General features: G+C 43.9%; 1 protein-coding gene across 8 annotated transcripts in view; it reads right to left on the bottom strand.

Annotated features, from left to right (window-relative positions):
* myt1la (myelin transcription factor 1-like, a) overlaps positions 1 to 1,807 on the bottom strand; it is a 65,980-nt gene that overhangs the window by 6,337 nt on the left and 57,836 nt on the right. For all 8 annotated transcript variants that reach the window (XM_024291651.2, XM_024291646.2, XM_024291648.2 and 5 more), the window contains 2 exons: positions 390 to 611; positions 97 to 188 (listed from right to left, as the gene is read on the bottom strand). In XM_024291651.2, the coding sequence (XP_024147419.1) occupies positions 97 to 188; positions 390 to 611 (314 nt within the window). The remainder of the gene's footprint in view (positions 1 to 96; positions 189 to 389; positions 612 to 1,807) is intronic.

Genomic DNA, 1,807 nt, shown 5'->3' with positions numbered 1-1,807 from the left:
GGTCTGAATAGCAAACTAGAATGGGCGGGGCCTCTCTACACACACTTTTGACACGTTTGTTTTTCTGCTAAAGTCAGGGCAGGAGCACAAAATGACCTTTGCTTGCTCTTTGCTTGATTGTCAGCATCTCCACACCGCTCATCCTGGCCTTCTTCATGGCTGAAGTGGCACGAGGACAGCCGGACAGACTGGAAGACAAAAGTTTCTTTCATTTGTCATCCTAATGTTTCCACTCAAAGGGTTTTGTAAAGCAACTCCTTCTAATATTTCATTAATTTGTTAGATTTGATTTAGTCTCAATCTTAGCTTTTATGCACATTTAAAAAATATTGAATTGCTGATTTTTCTTCTCCTTGTTTCAGTAAAAAGCGTGAATCTGGACAGATCACCTCCGGTGGGTCAGGAAGCTCCCGCTAACGTGTCCGGAGCCGTCGCAGCCTGGAGTTGGACATGTCATGCCGTCTGTCTTCCCAGATTTCCACACAAACTGAGAACCATTGACATAGCTGTCTTTCTGCCTCTTTGCGGCCAGGGGGCATCCTGACGCGCTGCGATGAGAGGCGTACTTTCCCGTCACATGACCCTGTCCGTCACAGCCAGGAACTGGACACCTGAGCCAGAAAGTGAGAATCATCCTGAAAGACCTCACTGTGTTTGTCTGATCTCCAGTCAAACTCCTTTGAAAAACTTGATCAGGGACATCTTGTTTTTGCTCAGAGACAATGACATAATTTCCACTTAAAAAGTCGCATAAATCTGAAAGCATTGATTGATTGATTGGTAGATTGAAAAATAAGTCAGTAGAGTTTGATTGATGTCTTGAAAAGGAGTGTGAAGAAGCGAATATAATCCCTTATGTAATCCCACCCAGCATTTGAAACAAAGAATGTTCAACCTTTCAGCATTTTATATCTCTAAATGCACTATGTCCTAGAATGTAAGAAGTTTGATTAAGACTAATATCTCTGGTAAAACTGAAAGTTATTGGTGTCCCTCCACATGCAGATCACTGTTAACCCTGACTTTAGCTGTGATAACAGTTTTGAGTATAGTTTGGTATCGTTACTTAAATAAATGTGTTGTTTGAAACATTAAAGATGAGTTTTAAGTGTTACTAAATATACACCGCTCACAAAAATTAAAGGATCGCTTTAAAGAAACACATTAGATACATCAGATCTCAGTATGAAGTTGGATATCTATACAAATAACAACAGGGCAGTGTCTTAGGAACAAAAGGATGCCAAGTCTTTTAATGGAAATAAAAGTTTTCAGCCTACAGAGGCTCAATTGTGTAGACACCATCAAATCAGAGTGAAATGAAGATGTGGCAGGCTAGTCCATTTTTTCTAAAACTTTTTTCATTCATTCATCTTCTTGGCCGCTTCTTCCCTTTCGGGGTCGCGGGGGTGCCGGAGCCTATCCCGGCTACTGAAGGGCGAAGGCGGGGTTCACCCTGGACAGATCTCCAGTCTGTCTCAGGGCCTCAATCACACACATTCACTCTCACATTCACACCTAGGGGCAATTTAGAGTCACCAATTAACCTATGAAGCATGTTTTTGGACGGTGGGAGCCGGAGTCCCCGGTGAAAACCCACGCATGCACGGGGAGAACATGCAAACTCCACACAGAAAGGTCCCAGCCGGGACTCGAACCGGGGCCTTCTTGCTGTGAGGCAAGAGCGCTAACCACTGCACCACCGGGCAGCCCCTTTTCCAAAACTTCATTTCTGCAACTCCAAATGCTTTTCAGTATCTTGTGTGGCCCCCACCAGCTTGTATGCATGCTTGACAACGTGGCGGCA

Source organism: Oryzias melastigma, linkage group LG24 (assembly GCF_002922805.2).
Source record: "Oryzias melastigma strain HK-1 linkage group LG24, ASM292280v2, whole genome shotgun sequence".
NCBI lineage: Eukaryota > Metazoa > Chordata > Actinopteri > Beloniformes > Adrianichthyidae > Oryzias > Oryzias melastigma.
The sequence above is the reverse complement of the archived record's forward strand: the minus strand, read 5'-3'. Positions and strand labels throughout refer to the sequence as shown.